Source organism: Melanostigma gelatinosum (assembly GCF_949748355.1).
Source record: "Melanostigma gelatinosum genome assembly, chromosome: 1".
In the NCBI taxonomy this organism is placed as follows: domain Eukaryota; kingdom Metazoa; phylum Chordata; class Actinopteri; order Perciformes; family Zoarcidae; genus Melanostigma; species Melanostigma gelatinosum.
The window spans coordinates 7,305,779-7,320,837 of record NC_136634.1 but is presented as its reverse complement, the minus strand read 5'-3'; the positions used below and the strand labels follow the sequence as shown (position 1 = coordinate 7,320,837).

Genomic DNA, 15,059 nt, shown 5'->3' with positions numbered 1-15,059 from the left:
AGTGAATATAGATGGAAGAATTATAATACAAACATGTGCAGTATTAGCAAAACAGACTATGAAAAGAGGAGTGCTGTCACAAACTGAAGCTTTGTCAAACTGAAAAGTCGAGTTTCTCGACAACCACTCGTCTCATCCTCTTCACACTTGGCAGTTGTATTGCTGAGAACTCAAGGACATGCAGAGCGAGCTCTTGAGATCTTCAGTACATATTTGTTGGTAGTGCGTTATGTACACAGGGTATTGAGACGGGTCCCGTGTTAGCTGTTGCACTACCTAACATCATGCTGGCGCTCGCTACCATCTTAACGGTTATACTGGGTGCGTCTCGCTCTCTGTCGATGTTTGTGTGAGCTTTTGTACCCAAATGGAGCGCATTGCAACTACGACATGGGAGGTGTTTTGCTCTTGGGGTTTGCATATGTGGTTCTGGAGAAAGCTGCAAGCTTCCGAACGCCAGTACTAGCACTAGTCAAAGTAATGTACAGCACAAAGAAAGATATATTGCAGTACTATCCACAATTTCTAACCAAGCAATCTCATAACCATGACGATGATTTCTAAGCACTTGAGATAATTAAAGCAAAAATTGAAAACGCAATGATCCTGCAGATGACTACTTTTAAATGGCCTTTTTCATGTTAATGTCACACAGGGGTAATGGCCAAACTCATAACTCCATCACTCCGTACCCTCTGTAGCGCAAAATTGTAACTTCTTGCATGTGATGGAACAAGACTTTTGAAAGGCATTGAAATGTCCTTGAGTATTTTGTCCGAACAAGTGTGGGAAACCTGATAACATTCCACAGGGGGTCAGAGCTGGCTGAGCCGGCCGTGCTGGCACTGCCACTGGCTCTGCGATTAAGCCACGGGGGCCATTTTGGGGCTGATTATTCATGGCGCTACTGTACTGATGTTCCACTACACTGAATTCTCTCATTAGGTCATCCGGCTCTAAAGGCCATTACATTTTAAGTCAGCATGAATAAGTCAGAGAGTTCTGCCTCTGATCATGCCGTGCGAAGAGTCCCCGAACTCATCATAGGTGCTCGGCAAAAAAATAAAACCATCTCTTTCAGCACTGGGGTAACATTTGCTCAATTAAATATGTGAGAAGGGCAGGGGGGTTGGCGGCGGGGTGGTTTCTTTTTTAGATTTAAAGCCTCGCATGTGGTGCCAGACAGCATTTCCAGAAGTATCGATCAGTATTTCGCTGCGGCTAAATGACTCCCAATGGGTTCTCCTTGGTAACTGGAGCAGAGCCAAGCCACTGAATGTCTAACTGACTTAATGCGGATATAAATCGCCATTCCAATCAAGGCTGTTTTATTTGCGGGCTTGAGCGAGGCAATACGTCACCCGCAGTACTGCACGTTTTCGTCAATAAAATCCTGTCAAATCTGTTAAATGCATGCTGCATTGACAACATATGATTTATCATGTTTCCTTCCAAGGAAGAGTATTTTGCACACAATTGCAATCAACGCGTAGTTGACATTTTGGGTCACTGGTTTGCCACAATCAGTCATCGTTTTGTGTTGCCTATGAGCATTTATTATGCTTCTCAGGTCTAGACTCATGCATAATGTGAAAAAGGCACGAGGAATTAACATTAATTAGACATGAACACCTATTAAAGCTGCTACATTAGCTAATAACCCTCCATTGCTCAAGAGATTGTTTAGACTTGTCTGACAACGACTCATTTACAACGTGAACCGCACGCCACGTGGAACTGCAATCAGCTAAATGAAAATGAAGCATTTATAGAGAGAGGAAATGAAATGTACAGCAGCAGGTTGTAGGGGAGATTTTCCAGAGCCTCTTTGTGCGACAGAAAACAATTTTATTGGTGTCTGCTGGTGGCCAGAATATGACCGGAGGGAAACAAAGACAAATGGAGCCATTGACTTCAAATACGACCCCTTGAAAGCACAGCCAGAGCCCTATCCATCGCCGTCTATTATATTCATGATTGTGACCTGTGGGGGGGGGGGGGCTTGAGGGGAGGAGGTGATGGGTGCCCCACCTGCTCAACTCAGCTTCTAAGACACTTGCTGCCAGGAGATCAAACAGGCCTCCTCGCTCCCCTCTGTTCTCCCCGGCACGGGTCCCATATAGGGGGCGACTGACCCACTTTTCCTCTCTCCCTGCGCCATTACCTGGAGAAAAGAGAGTGATGTGGTGTGTGTGTGTGTGTGTGTGTGGGTTTGTGGGGCTGAACAAAAGCTTTCTCATCTTCATTTACTGTACAGAGATGAAGGGATAACTAGGACTCCAAAAGAAAGCATGTCATTTCTCATCAGATACTATTCCATGTGAGATTGTCTCACTAATGGCACGTCTTGACCTAGTCTATGTTTTGCTTCTGTGCTGCTGCAGTTGATGTTAACTGAGCTCAGTCAGATCTAGTGCATTAGTAGGGGGGGGGGGGGGGGCAGTGTTGATTTGAAATTGACGAGACATGAGACAAATTTGCCAAACAAATGGATCATTTGCCAAACACTACAGGGCCAAATGAAAGCGGTGCTAGTGCATAAACTCCATGGCGCTGTTCTAAATTGTTTACAATCCTCAGGGCTTTACGGAAGGTAGCGCCATCGCTCATTGTTTTCACAGGATCAGATTGATATTGATTTACTCTGACAGCTAGTATCATGATACTTAGCGGCAGTGACCGTTTTCTCTTCGTCCTGCTCTGACTCTCCCTCTATTGGCTCATTTTTTTGTGAGTCTTGTTGCCCCCTTTCCGTGTCTGCCTCCTTTTACTACCCTCATAACATTTACTTCATTTTTTATGTCCCTTTCACTCTTGCTCTTCTTTCCTCACAGGCCTCACATGGTGACGGACTACATGGGCATCAGGAATGAGAGCTTCATGAAGATTGCTGCGGTGGGGACGTGGATGGGAGACTTTGTCACTGCCTGGATGGTGAGGTTCCAAAGACATTAGAGAAGTTTGCACTTATGAAAGGAAATATTCAATTTAGAATTTGAATCTTGCAATTATCTTTTTAGCGCCACGCTAGCAGCATGGTTTGGTAATGTGCAAAAATCCATGGTTCCCAGATGATGAATCTTAATGTTTTGGTGAGTCTCTAACTTATCATCAAGTTCCAACAGGGCAACTTTTCCACTTGTTCAACAGGTATTTTCATTACAAGATGATTCTTAATTCAACAACCAGTTTCAATCGTCAAAGTCAAAAGTTTTTGAGATAAAAGCTCATGTTGAAGATGCTAAATTGCAAAACATTATTATGCTACATCAACATGCTACACAATATTTGGTACTGTTATGAAAAGGACAATATTTTCCGTACCCATAAATATAATACATCTTAGATAGATAAGATAGATTGTTTTTTTTCAATGTAACGAATAACAAAACAAGAATAAACAAAAAAAATGCACAGTAAACGTATAGCGCAAACTCTTAATAAACAGTCAATACATATTATATGTATGTCCAAAAAGGAGTAGAAGAAGTACATATTGATATGCTCCTACCCCTTAAATATAACCGTGTGTTTTCATTTAATGCAATGTTAAGTTCTCAAATTTAATAGATTTGTTCAGTTGTTGATATTGACAAATGTCTGCCGGTCCGTAAAAGTATAAGTAAGAGGTATGATACTCACCAAAGTGTTATGCAACACGCCTGCATGTTAACATCCGGTAACATCTGACGTTAGCCATTAGCTAGCTGTAAGCGTTAGCACTTTAGCTAGCTGTAAGCGTTAGCACTTTAGCTTGCTAATTGTATGTTTGTTTTATTAGCATTCAGCTCAAAGCACAGCAGTGGTTGATGAAGTATGCATTGTGCCATGTACATGTCTTATTAGATTTACCATAACTAGTATTTTCTGACTTGTAAATAAATGTTTAAGTAAAAAACATCCAAATCACAACCGTGATTATCACATTTTTCCAACTGCGCTAATCTTTTCGATTTGGTGCTCATGGAAGTGCCCGAAAAAGCAAACAAACATGGATGCCTCACATCAGCCAAAGCCTGTTTTTTGAGTTAATTAAACCCGAATTGAATACTGCTGTACTGTCCATGCACGGAATTTAACCCTCACACAACCAACTCTGCAGCCACACTGAGCCAAGTCTGAGAGGATAGAGTGGAGTACGGTGGATATACCCTTTTAGATAAGCTAATTAGCAACAATGACAGTCCTCTGTCAGCTCAGGCTGAACTTAAATGTTTTATTCATCCACAGTTCATTTAATAAGTATATTAAAATCATATGGAAGATACACGGTTTAGCCATTCTTCACACACTAAATACTAGGTCAGGTGTATTCTCTCAACCGTCGTAAGGCACACCCTTACAAGCTCCCTGTGCCCATCCAGTCCAATCTGCTACCAAATCATCAGAGTAACATGCAGTTTGATCGAAGACGGGTCGGAGGAAATAATGAATGCACAGGGAGGTACAGAGTGTGTTGGAGGAGAAACCTACCTCTGTTCATTTGTCAACATAAAGAGAGGAGGAGAGCTCCAGCGGGAGTGGACTACCTGTGGCGGGAGGAGTGGGGCTCTGGCACCGACATGCACACAGCTGAGACAACTTGACAAGCTCCCTCACCAGTCACATTAGTATTCTCGAGTACATACTGCAGAGAAAGAGTGCGCGTGGAAGGAGAGGGGGAGGAGTAAGAAACAGAGGTGAAGGGGAAAGGGAAATGTAGAAGTCTGGTCAGAAGGGAGACAGCAAGTGAGAAGGTGAATCAGGGAGACAGAGAGTGTGTGTGTGTGTGTGTGTGTGTGTGTGTGTGTGTGTGTGTGTGTGTGTGTGTGTGTGTGTGTGTGTGTGTGTGTGTGTGTGTGTGTGTGTGTGTGTGTGTGTGTGTGTGTGTGTGTGTGTGTGTGTGTGAGAAAGTTGGGCCAAGTCAAAGTGCTGATTCCAGAAATTACCCACAAGGTTTTTTGCATTCGATTAATTCAACAAGGCACTTTGAAGATGACCCCTGTGTCTCCCTCGCCTTGCAGATTTACAGTGGGTCTTCACGAGATGAGCGAACAGGAAGTGTCTGTTTTTCCACAACGCTGCAACGGCAGAAACGTCTCGAACACGCCGCCTGATTCAAATCCCTTTTTCAACACGAGCTACAGTAACTGCAGCGAGGCGCTTTATTGACGAACTGACCTTGCTCCTGCAGCAGAGGCTCGGCTCAAAGAATACACAGTTATTATATATATACCGCCAATTATTATACTCCTGTATAATGCGCTCTCTTAGGAAACTCTACTATTTATTATTAGTGATGACATGAAGATGAATCGTGTGAAAACATTATCGCCAACTGTTATAGGCAGTGGAAAGACAGGTACAACCAACATTAATAATAATTAAACAAGTCAATATTTATTGAAGGTTATTACAGACTCATTAGTGTTTAATCACAGATGAAGTGTTATTCTGTATCAATTATTTAATAGTTGAACATAAATAGCATATAATCACTTGTCTTGTGTGTGTTAATAACCTGTGTCATTTGGAATTGTTCACCATTTTGCATAATTATATTCATAAAACAGTTTATAATTCAAATGTATTGGTGACCAAAAGATGGATTAAAGTAACTTCCAGGAAGGAAGTAGGAAATAGGAAATAGTGCAGCATTAACCCCATTTGTAAAGCCACAACTGAACTGAACTTGGGTTTTTGCAATTCAGTTTTTGCTCTGATTAGGAACAATATTTTAATTAGTGTTCTTTATATATGGAATATTACCTTTAGACACAGCCAGGCTTGCAGTTTGCCTCTATTTTCTGTCTTTATGGAAAGCTAAGCTAAACTGGCATGACGTCCTCTACATCCATTCTTCATAAGTAATTCAGTACTTGTTTCCCTTTCTGCAGGTGACAGATATGATGCTCCAGGATCAGCACTACCCAGACTGGGGCAAAGCAGCCAGAAGGTTCTGGAAGCAAGGCAACAACAGGATCTTTCTCTTCTGGTACGTTGATGAACTCCGTGAGACCGTTAGAGATGAAACCGTATGAAAATATAACACATATTAGAAAGAGAAATGGGACAAACTTGGCTCGGGTCTTGAGGAGTTGTTCACCAACAAATAGCCTAAACTGTACACACGCTGCACTACTACGCTGACAGCTATCAACAGGAGAGAATCACTATTCCACAGAGGAGCAGACTTCTACCTAATACACTGGCGTTGATCAAACACGGTTTTAATAACAATTCAAATTTGAAACGGTAACACCAAATCATGAATTTGGCCGTGGTCAATCCACCAACCGGTAATCATGACACCATGTGTATCTTTGTCTGCATGCACATACGATTTCATATCAATTTCTCTACCTACTTACTTACTAAAATGCATTACGTATCCCTAGAAGGCTGTGTAGTGTGTGTTTGTGTGTGTGTGCACGTGTGGTCGCTCCAGCCCGTCGCAGGGTTACACGCAGTCAATAGCCGTGTTAATCTTCCCTCACTCAGTGTCAGCACCTTTAATTAGGAGAACAGGGTGAAAATCAATGGACACAGCAAGGTCACTGGGGCAAACCATAGCCCTGCCTTTTACTTCTCCTACCACAAGCTGTGACCCTTAAATAACGGCTCAACAAATGCTGCAAACCATGTCCGATGCGGCCATTACTAGACGGCCGAGTAAAGCGCTCCCTGTTTTGATGTATTACACCGCCAGTGCGCGGCCCCGGCGGTGTCCATTCACCGAAGTGGCTCAGTGCTGTCAGTCAAAAACGCGACAGGCGAATTCCTCTCCGGTGGTTCACTTTAGGGTCATGGCAGGAAGTGAAGGGACACGGGGAAGAGGATACGGTTGAAATAGTTTGATATCTACACAGAGAGGTCAGGACATAGAACTGTTTGTCTGCGGCGTTTAACATTTCCTTTCGCACAATTGATTCACCTGCGATTAGAACGCAAGCTGTCGAATTGTTCTGACTTTTTTTCCCGCAGCCCTTGATTTTATCGACGGATGCTCCGACTCACACTGTTCCCAATCAATGGCGGATTTGATGAGCTTTCGTTTGAAATTCAGAGCTGAAAATATGATTGATATGATGCGTTTGCTGGATACATCTTGTCGATATGCGCTGATGTCGTGGCAAATTGTAAAAGACGGTGCCAAAAAAACAGGAGGAAAAGAATCTCACTGTGGAATAATACAACCCTAGAAATGCATCTCCCTCACAGCTGAAATGGGATATGAGCTGGCATTCGCTCTCTGCAATGCAGCCAGCCGATGTGTGGCGGGAGAATGCACACAACCGCACAGCAATCACTGGGTGACACTGAGACACAATGCACAGTGGAGGATAATACCAGCCTCTCCTCCGATGGCAGACACTTTTCCCAGTGAACAGTTCATGCAGAATTACAGCAATGTGACATAAACACAATTCAGAGAGTGTGAAGGATTGCAGAACAAAAAAAGAACACAGCAATTGCTGCATGCAGGTGAATGAAATAGTTCGGCTCAATGTTAAATGTGGAAATACATGGAAATATGTACGCAGAAGGGTTTTTGAATTGCATTGTCTCTGCATCCACAAACGGACACCGTTTTCTGTTTCGCACATTCATCTTCCTGGGAAGCTTTATCTGCTGCCATTTTTCAAATCCAGGTAAAATTGTTGTTCAATACATTATTGAGTCCACGAAAAGAGAACCTGAATTCATCTGATTTATCTGTTCTTGTATTTGACGTGGGTGAGGAAGTGGAGCTGTTTGTCTTCCAAGATATACAAAATGAACTGATCACATGTTTGAAATTTTGAAGTTATATTTAAACGTTTTTCAAGGTCTTTTTAATATGCGTCATTCACTGATTTATCTTTCCTTTTTCTTTTGTCTCTTTGCCTCTCCCCCTTTCTTTCCTTCCCTTTACTCATCCCCTCTCCTCTTTTTACTCCCTCTCCCATCCTCTTGTCTTCCCATTGCCTCGCCTCTGTTTCCTTTACCTCCGTTCCCTCCTTCCACTCTTCTCTTTTCCTCTCATCTGTGCCTCTCCTTCCTTTTTCTTCTATCCTCTCTTCTCCTCTCCTTACTTTCTCTTCTCTTCTTACATCCTCTCCTCTTCCTCCTTTTCCTCTTTTCCTTACCCTCTTCTCTCCTATCTTTTCTTTTCCTTTTTTTCTCTACTCCCCTCTCCTCCTCCTCTCGTCTTTCCCTCCATCCTCTCCTCTCTTCTGCCTCTCCTCTCCTTGCAGGACAGTGCTCTTCTCTCTGACGTCGGGAGTGGTTCTGGTCATCAGTACTGACTGGATCAGCTGGGACCACCTGAACCGAGGCTTCCTGCCCAGCGACGAGGTCTCCAGGGCCTTTCTGGCCTCCTTCGTCTTGGTCTTCGACCTTCTCATTGTCATGCAGGTAGACCGCTCCCCTGAGGCCAATTAAAAAGAGGGAGCTGGGAGGTTTCTTGGCTTACTTCGCTACCCATCTTGCCAGTTCCCGTCCCTCCCCCCCTTCCTCCCTCCCCTCCTATTCATCAATGGGGCACTGCGACACAGAGCAGCGAGAGGGGTGTTTGATCACTCTCAGTTGGCATGGATACAAAAGCATACACACACACATACATAGATAAATACAAACTGTTGTTTACTCTTTTACATCTCCTCTCTTTAAGTCCTTCCATCCGTCTTTCCCAGGCCTCAGCCATGAACTCACCCACTCCTCCCCGACTCCCCTGTGAGCCAAGTTTATTTTCTTTAATGATGACTCACAAGATTGGACTTTTTCCTCACTTTCTCTTTCCACCCTCTTTTTTTTTCCCCAACCCGATGTCCTCTCTCCCACAGCAGAGTGTACATCAATAAAGCCTGTGTCAGTGGCTCATGAATATGCAAATGTCTTTGTCTGGGGGTAAAAAACAAACGCATATCTGTATTGAAGAGAAAGAGAGTGAGAGAAGGCCTTATTTTTATTGAATTTTTTTCTACGCCTCCAGCCAGGAGCCAGTATGTGGCTTGACTGCGAGCCTAATTCAACACGGCCTCTCCAAATACTTAATGAACGTATTTCACGAGGCCTTGTTGGTGGGTATTAGAGAACTCGCTACAAGACTAATATTTGGTATCTCCTAAATATACGTGTCTACTCTGTGGATTATGCTTATTACCAAGAGGCTGCATGGGAGAACATCTTCCAGTGTTACAAATACACCAATCCACAGAAACCTGGCAAGGACACCGCTATAATTACCATGGTAATACCTATTAGAACTGGAGTTGGAACTAAAAGTGATTTCTAGACTTATTTCTTGAAACAATTCATTCTTTTAAGGAGGGCTTCTGGCTGCTCCGGCCAGTAATTACCTCACAGTGTGGTGTTTTTCTCATTCATTCACCCAATGATTGTGATGATGCAGATAGAGAGAAAGGGCTATGCGAGCATTTCCTCACAGAAATGCTGGTGTCGTGCTGAGGCCAGCTTTCCCAGCCTTCTGAAAAAGCCTCTGATGTGACGCGATGGACACGTTCCCTATTTTGACATGTCCGCTTGACTCCCCGAGACGTCTGGTTCCGGCGACTCCCTCTCCCTCTGACTGGGCGGTATATCGCTCTCCACTCGCATGGATTTGTTAACGACGGGCCCTTCTCATTTTCTGCACAGTGTACAGCAAGCACTTCTACTCCTGTTATTTATGAGTCAAGTTAGCCTGCGCTGCTATGCGGCACATGCGCTGGTCGGCCCGTCGCTACATTCCACCAGTCAATAAAAATTCATCCGCAACAGCTTCATTCGCCTCCATCTCAGAGCACAGGGCTGCCGTAGTTAATCTCTCGCCTCCATGAGAAAAACTGCTTGTTGTTGTTCTCAAATTAATTAATACTCCAATTAATGACCTGTCTGGATATGCCTCCAAGCTGGGTTTTACTATTTCGACAGTTTTTTCTGCATTTCCTAGCTGAATGTCAGATTTCTATGTCCTTTGCATATGAATATACATTTACATTTGTGGATGATATGCCAATACACACTGCCAGTATACTCTATATATGTTTTAGCAGAGACTCATTATTCGGTGGGAGGGAGGTGGATGGCGTAAATGCCATGCCTGTTAGTGCTATAGCAACAGACACTGCAGATATGGAAGAGGAGTGGAGGACTTAATTAATATCCAGGGGGCCATCACCAAGCTGTTATGCTTGATGGTGGCACGGGAGACTCCGGATCACACGAGGATACAGCCAATGTAGACGTGCGGTAGTGTGATGCAGCAAGCTCCGTGCAAATAACGGGAACCGAGGGGAAATGGAGCTAATCAGAAATGAAAATTTCTGAAATGACGTTTACCATGTGTTCTTTTCCTGTAATAGAGACGATAAAAGCTCATTTGCAAGATGATTAAGTCAGCTCAGTAGAAAGAAACGTTTTTAAACATTTTAATTTTCTTTGCCATCAGTCTTTGTGTGATTCAATTTTTTTTATTAGTTTCATCTGTGCCATTTTAACAACACATTTTCATAATGCAAAGTCACTAAATACAGTTATACTCTAATATTTTAAGATTATATATAAAAAATAGATGTATTGCACTTTTAACAGTAGCAGTTTAGTCACTATAAAATAAAGCCTATCATAATACAATCATGGCATTTATTTACAATAACACACTTTTTTAATTGAAGGAACTATTTCCAACATCAGATGGTACAGAGTCATTTACAGGCCCCAGAGGACTTGCAAGGCAATATTTTGGGAAAGATGTAAGATGGTACATTTTTCATTTTCTTAACACACACTAAGTGAAGCACACGTTTCTAAATTTCATCACTGTCCAGTGAAAAACACACATATTCAAATTCGGTGATTTTTCATATGAACTGTTCCTCTATTCATTGAAAAAGTTATTGACATTATTGTTTAGGAAACACATAATTTTCACAGGACACACATTTTGAGAAACATTTGCTCTCTAAATTTTCTTGCCATCTGTAAAAAAAAAAAAAATTCTTTCATTTGTTTTTAATTTCTTTATTTTTTTTGGATACCTTATCAAGAGTAGTGACTGCCACCACATAAAACCACCTACTAGCACAAAGAGCCACGTGACACCACAGGGCATGGGCAGCCTCTACGTGTCAGTTTGGTTGACCTCTTGATGTGTTTTGACAAGTTGAAATCCCAGTACACACATTAGTACACCACACAAACCTGTAAACACAAAGTGTAGTCTACAATCTACGGCAGCTGGCATGTTTGACCTCCAGTCAGTGACTCCACAGAGACTTAATATCAGCTAATATGAGAAAGTTCAGTGTTCAACACCCAATAAAGCACGATACATGGCTGACATTTGTCAAGCCAATGTGGTTATTTAAATCTGAAACTGAGGCTACATGAGCACAGTCGTAAGATAAGCTTATATGCCAGGCTGTGTGTGTGTGTTTGTTTCAGGACTGGGAGTTCCCTCACTTCATGGGTGACCTGGATATGAATTTACCAGGAATGTCAACAACGCATGTCAAAGTCAAGCTTCCTGTCTGCAAGAGCATCTTTAAAGAGGAGTACCACATTCATATCACAGGTACGACCGGACACGCCGTCATCTCATTGTTTCATTCAAGTATCTTCAGCATTACTAGATAGTTTTTAACTTAAAGCCAACTAACACACATTTTCAAAGTAAAGTAAAAAGAAATCAAATGGTCCAGAAGCGAGACATACTCATACTTTGGCCTATTTCTCAATTGTATTGTGAGAACCAAAAAAAATGCTTTCCCTGCTCTACTTTCCCCTTTTCCTCCGTAGGGGAAACAGTTTGATGGTTAAACCACAGCAACCATTCATAATACATGTGTAGCTGATGTGGCTGCGTTTTTTTGCTGTTCCTCGCATTCCTCCCCGCCGTGCGAGACTCATCTCTCATCTCCGTGTCTTAATGTTCTCGGAGAGCGAGTGTATCTACCATTCGGAACCGTCCTCCCGGTTTCTCCATTTTGTTCCGCTGCGTGCACATGCCGACTCACAACCAGAAAGAGAAGGCAAAACCAATGTTCCCGTGCTAAATGTTAAGCTGTTCAAACGCTCAGTGATTCGCGGAAGGTTGTTAACCCTAATGCATTGCATATCCATTAAGCATTATGGAAAGGGCTCCGGCGCGACGTGATTGGTTTAACTAAAAGCTTATTAACGGCATATCTCAGGGGAAAGGAAGGGAAAGGTGTCACGTATGCCCGGGGACACATCTGCCTGCTATCAGTCAACCTGGGTAGATGGCTGTCTCATGGTAATGTAGTGATGTCGTTAGAAGATACTGTTGAGGAAGTAGCACCTACAAATGGATCTGCCTTAATGCATGAGCTATATGCAAAGGGTGAGGGATTCATGATGAACGAAGGTGACGGCGTGTCTATCTGTCTGACTCTGCTCTCTGGATCTTGTTTGGAGTTGGCTTGCGCTGTACATCAATCTGCCTGTCTGTGAAATGATCTGTACCATGCATGCGTGTCAAAGATAGCCTTGTTTGTAATCTAACAGAAGTGACGTGTCTCGTTACAGGCAAGTGGTTCAACTACGGGATCATCTTCCTTGTGCTGATTTTGGACCTTAACATGTGGAAGAACCAGATCTTCTACCAGCCCTACGAGTACGGCCAGTATGTCGGGCCCGGGGAGAAGATCTTTACAGTGGAGGAGCCGGAAACGCTCATCCTCTTCAACCGCAGCACTCTCACTTATGAGTGGCGCTCCACCAACATCAACCCGGACAGCAACCTGACCTACGTGGAGCGGGACATGTTCCTTCACAGCCGCTACACCGGGGCCAGCCTCTACGTCAAGTCCCTGGCCTTCGTCCCGAGCCTGGCGGCGTTCGTCCTCTTCGGGTTCTTCGTTTGGTTGTTCGGGCGATTTCAGGACAGCGAGACATTCCCGGAAAACCAAGACAAGACGTACGAGAGGATAAAGAGGAAGTCGCCGTCGGAGTACAGCAAGGAGATGGGTGTGACGCCGGAGGAGGTGCACATGACCATGAGCGACAGTCTGAAACGAGCGGGAACGCCCATGCTGCTCTCGGTGGACGGGCCGCACTTCGGAGCGACGCCCTCCACGCACTCGACTATTTCCATGGAGACCCAAGAGACACACCCGAGCATCGTGATTGACAGCGCAGAGCAGGAGGAGCCAGCCGTCTCCTTTGATGTCAATAAGCTCTCTCCGTGACCTCGTGAGCTCCTGAAACTTTGAACTACGTAACTGTGGGCAGGTTGAAAAGGAGAGCTCAAGATCTTTAAAGCGACGCTTTTCTTCGGACAAAGACGAAGCTGCGACAGAAGTTGACCGTATCTGTTGGTGAGATTCAGGACAGAGAGACAAAGTGATGATTGCGGTTGCATTTGTTTGAATATATTTTTGAAAAAAAACCACTCTTTTTAAAAAAGCCTCTAAAACGGCACCAATTCTTATAACAAACCTCTTTTAAAACAGAATGCAAACTTTTAATTGACACGGTGCTCACTCGGATTTTGCATTTTCATAATTCAATTTTGTCACGGGAAACTATTTTGGTGCCTATATGAGAGGAGTATTTCTACAGTCTCGACAAGTGGATTTTATTGTATCACTGCTACACTAGTGCCTTGATATGTAATATCTTCAAAACATTCAGTATATAATACTATAACCAACAAAATGGAAGATGTCCTAGTTCCAGTCTACTATAGTGATGTCTTATATTTGCTTTCATGACATACAGACAATTGTTACTTCATTTGATCCTAAGGCTTTATCATTTTAATTTATTCTCGTGTGACGTCCCTCTTACTCTCACTTCTTGTTGAAATGACGTCATTGTACGTTGATGACTTATTCGTAGGCCATCGCTTTGATATTAGTTGCAGAGATAATAAATGCAATCAGCTAAGATCAAATAGTTAACCAATAAGCCACCTCATCATTGCTTATGTGGCTGCTGCACCTGGACTGAATACCAACCGAGTCAGAAAGGTGGTTTTGCCCTTGGTATAAACATGCCATTGAAGTGCAAACGGGAGGCTTCTGCTCCAAAGCTCAGGGCTTCTTTATGTCTAGATAAACCTTAAAAGTCTTAGAAATAGTTTTCGCAGTCATGGTGAATGCATGAAAAAGTATTTATTTGAAGCATTTTCCTCGTGTAAAAAAAAAAAAAAAATCCCGGATGTTTAAATGCAACTGAAACCTGCAGCATTTATCTTTGCACTGCCGAATTCTCTTTAAAATGCATAAACAGTGTTTGGAGCTTTAGGTCCAAAACAGAATGCTCTTTGTGCAAAAATACTAACTCAATTATTACTACATCACTAACTATACTGCTTTGTAAAAGTTTGGCACATTTAATGAAGCACTTTGCATAGAAATTGGACCAACGACACCAAATAATAGTTTTTTTGAATAGGTATTGCTGCATAAGATGTTATGCAAATTTAAAAGAGATATATTCATGAACAACAGAGTGGAATGATATTAAGTGTCCTTGCATCACTCTGCATTATAATGGACTGAAATGTATTATAATTTCCTGGAAAATGACTTCCCCCAAAAATAAGCACATCTGTTGCTCCATAACAACCTAACTGTGAGTTTGTTCAACATTGTTATAAGTACATGTAGCCTGGGGGGGGGGGGGGGGGTGCGCCACCAGAATATTTACAGACTTCTGCAGTGTTTAATTATAATCAATGAATACATTTGACGAGAAGGCAATTTCAAATCATTTCATTAAATTTGCTGGCATTTATATATTTATTAGTGCTGGGCAAGTTAACGCGCTAATTTCGCGTTCACGCATTCATTAATTAACGCCGACAATTATTTCATCGCACGTTAACGCATTTTTTTTATTTATTATAATTATTATTATTTTTATTTTTTTTAACTAAAAGACAAGAGACAATACATATACATAACAACAAGAGGATGACAAGAACAGTGGGATAAAAGCCAGCAAACATCCTATCGTCAGACTGTCTCATGTTTATCGTTTTGTATTGGAGATATGATGTCCCTTCAGGGTTGCCGTAGAGAAAAGGCGACTTCCGCTGCTCTCCCTGGAGACCACTGGACATCGCTGCG

At 42.7% G+C, this 15,059-nt stretch overlaps 1 protein-coding gene across 1 annotated transcript in view; it reads left to right on the top strand.

Moving 5' to 3' along the window:
* tmem117 (transmembrane protein 117) overlaps window positions 1–13,291 on the top strand; it is a 34,224-nt gene extending 20,933 nt beyond the window's left edge. Inside the window, exons 4-8 of the mRNA XM_079292638.1 lie at window positions 2,835–2,934; window positions 5,877–5,974; window positions 8,217–8,376; window positions 11,407–11,536; window positions 12,511–13,291. Coding sequence (XP_079148764.1) covers window positions 2,835–2,934; window positions 5,877–5,974; window positions 8,217–8,376; window positions 11,407–11,536; window positions 12,511–13,172 — 1,150 coding nt within the window. The 3' untranslated portion in view covers window positions 13,173–13,291. The remainder of the gene's footprint in view (window positions 1–2,834; window positions 2,935–5,876; window positions 5,975–8,216; window positions 8,377–11,406; window positions 11,537–12,510) is intronic.
* The last annotated feature ends 1,768 nt before the right edge of the window (window positions 13,292–15,059 follow it).